General features: G+C 38.1%; 1 protein-coding gene across 1 annotated transcript; it reads left to right on the top strand.

The window, feature by feature from the left end:
• The first annotated feature begins 245 nt into the window (after positions 1–245).
• LOC137251442 (zinc finger protein 391-like) lies at positions 246–2,114 on the top strand. Its single transcript, XM_067786036.1, has 2 exons — positions 246–763; positions 821–2,114. Exons 1-2 carry the CDS (start codon positions 335–337, stop codon positions 1,715–1,717), a joined length of 1,326 nt encoding a protein of 441 aa, XP_067642137.1. The 5' UTR covers positions 246–334; the 3' UTR covers positions 1,718–2,114.
• The last annotated feature ends 231 nt before the right edge of the window (positions 2,115–2,345 follow it).

The following is a 2,345-nucleotide window of genomic DNA, read 5'->3' as shown; positions in this document are numbered from 1 at the left end:
CAACTTCTAATTCGATTTTCGAAGTTCGATAGCCAACGAAGATCGAAGATCGAAAGATGCTCATAATAGGGGCCATCATTCACAAGCTTGTGTAAAACTGCTTATGTGACGGAGCTATAAGTCTTTTCCGTCTTTTATTTTATTTTCTTTCTATTATTTGCATGGCGAATTCAGTAGAGGTGGTGTTATCCCAACAGCTGATTGCTTCTTCTTGATAATTTTCCATACAAAGCCTTGTACAACAATATGTCAGTTAATCGAAATCAATGAATCTACTGAATTCGCCTTGGTTAGGGTGCTGTTGAAAAAAAATGTTTCAGTAGATATATTGAAAATGTTGCTGTTAACCAAGGCTAATGCAAATGAGCACTGTCGAACTTGTTTAAAACAATTATACGATAGTACAGAGATTGGAACAAGTGGATGCCCCCTCGATGCATCCGAATCGAAGAACATACACATCAACATCTGCAATGATCCCGAATTGCAACAACTCATTTGTATAAATGTGGATGGTCCCTCTACAAGTGATTCGCCTAACCCTGTAATTCACAATTTTCCAGAAAATCTATGTCTCCCATGCTATAATAAGCTGTATAGCTTTGCTGTTTTCCGCAGACGTGCTCAGCAGAGCGCTGAGAAATTGCGCATAGTTTTTAATGGCCATGGGAACATAAAAGTTGAAATAAATTTTGATGACAGCGAAGAAGAGCCTCGGAAAATTGAGCCGGTAGCATTGGTACCTCGAGAATGTAAATTTCAGGTAACAACTTCCATACACAATAAAATCAACAGCAACAGGAAATAAATATTTTTTCAGTTACATGCTGCAACAGCGGAAAGTGAGGAGACATTCTTCTCAGCAGCCGCTGCCAGTTTAGCGGATGTGGAATTTAACGAAGACACGGTAGACCCCTTCTCACCAGCACCGCCATCGGTATCTGATAGTAGTGATAGAGACATTGCAGAACTGGCGGTATTACAAAAAGACGTTGACAGAATTGGTGTTGGAGAAAAAGAAACTGGGGTAAATAAAGCAGCCGAGAAGCCGAAAACTCGAAAGTCGCCGAAGGTAGTAAATAAAGACAAACATAGATGTCCACAGTGTAATCAAGGATTTGCCAAAAGTGTTGAACTCACTGATCATGTTAATCAGGTACATCCCGTTGGTAGCAGGCCTTTTTTTTGTGATCATTGTGACCGAAGTTATAGAGATAATCGTAATCTAAAAGAACACATAGTTCAAATGCATCAGGACAAAATAAAGGAACAGGAAAATCACTTTCAATGCAGCGAATGCCCAAGAGCGTTCTTGGATAATAGTGCACTAAAAAAACATATGGGTCTGCATTTCACTGAAAAGAAGACAAAAGTGTGCGGAATTTGTAGCGAACGCTTCCCTGTTAAAAAATGGCTTGTAGATCATTTGCGAACACATACTTCTGATGGTAGGATACCATGCGCTCAGTGTGATAAAACGTATAGCAGGCATCAAGATCTGGAAAATCATGAGCGCTCTGCACATCTCAAAGAAAAACCACATCATTGCCAGATTTGCGACAAGTCGTTTCAAAATAAGCAATCCTTTCGCTTTCACAATTATAGACATTCTGGCAAGAAACCTTATCTGTGCGATATATGCGGCAAAGACTTTCGGCAGCGAACTGCTATGAAAACACACCGCTTAACACACTTGAAAAATGATACGGCAAATTGATTACACATATTATTGAAGGGATGCTATCTGTATGCAAAATGTGAAACTGTTTTTTTTTATCCTCTGAAGATCTCTGGACAGCATCTTCAAGCGTTTATGATTTTAGTAGATAGCTCCAGGGCTAAATTTCCTACTGAGACTTTTGTGCATCAAAGGTGGCGGCTCCTGGTACTAACAATGATCACAAAGGGAAACCGGCGGATTCTTTGATATGTTAACATTTTGACATGGATGAATTCGTCTTGGCTAAAAAAAAAAAATAGATTTTTCAACTTCCATTAATGTATGGGGCTCGATTACGAGTTATGTTTTTCGTGATCGAACTTTTTTTGTAGATGACCTTTTTTTTTTTTTTTGTTAAAGCGATAAATAAAAGTATAACTTTTTCGAAATTCAAGTTACTTTCGAAGTTAAAAATTTAATTAAATTAAAAGCTATTTTGCATGACGGAACGATACAAGGGGCAGCATGGTGACATACAAACATAAATAAAAATTCCATGTATTTTGTTTTTGTAAATGCGATGGACAAATTTCAAAATCGTACTACGCCGAAAGTTGATGTATCAAATCAAATAAAAAAAGGGTATGATCCCATGCTGCCACCTTGTATCGTTCCGCCATGCTGT

This window comes from Eurosta solidaginis, chromosome 4 (assembly GCF_040869045.1).
Source record: "Eurosta solidaginis isolate ZX-2024a chromosome 4, ASM4086904v1, whole genome shotgun sequence".
In the NCBI taxonomy this organism is placed as follows: Eukaryota; Metazoa; Arthropoda; class Insecta; order Diptera; family Tephritidae; genus Eurosta; species Eurosta solidaginis.
This window is presented reverse-complemented; position numbering and strand designations above follow the sequence as displayed.

Coding starts and splice junctions, on each gene's coding strand:
- LOC137251442 (XM_067786036.1), top strand. CDS start 335: ATGTTGCTGTTAACCAAGGCTAATGCAAATGAGCACTGTCGAACTTGT. Junction 764..820: donor CTCGAGAATGTAAATTTCAG/GTAACAACTTCC, acceptor ATATTTTTTCAG/TTACATGCTGCAACAGCGGA.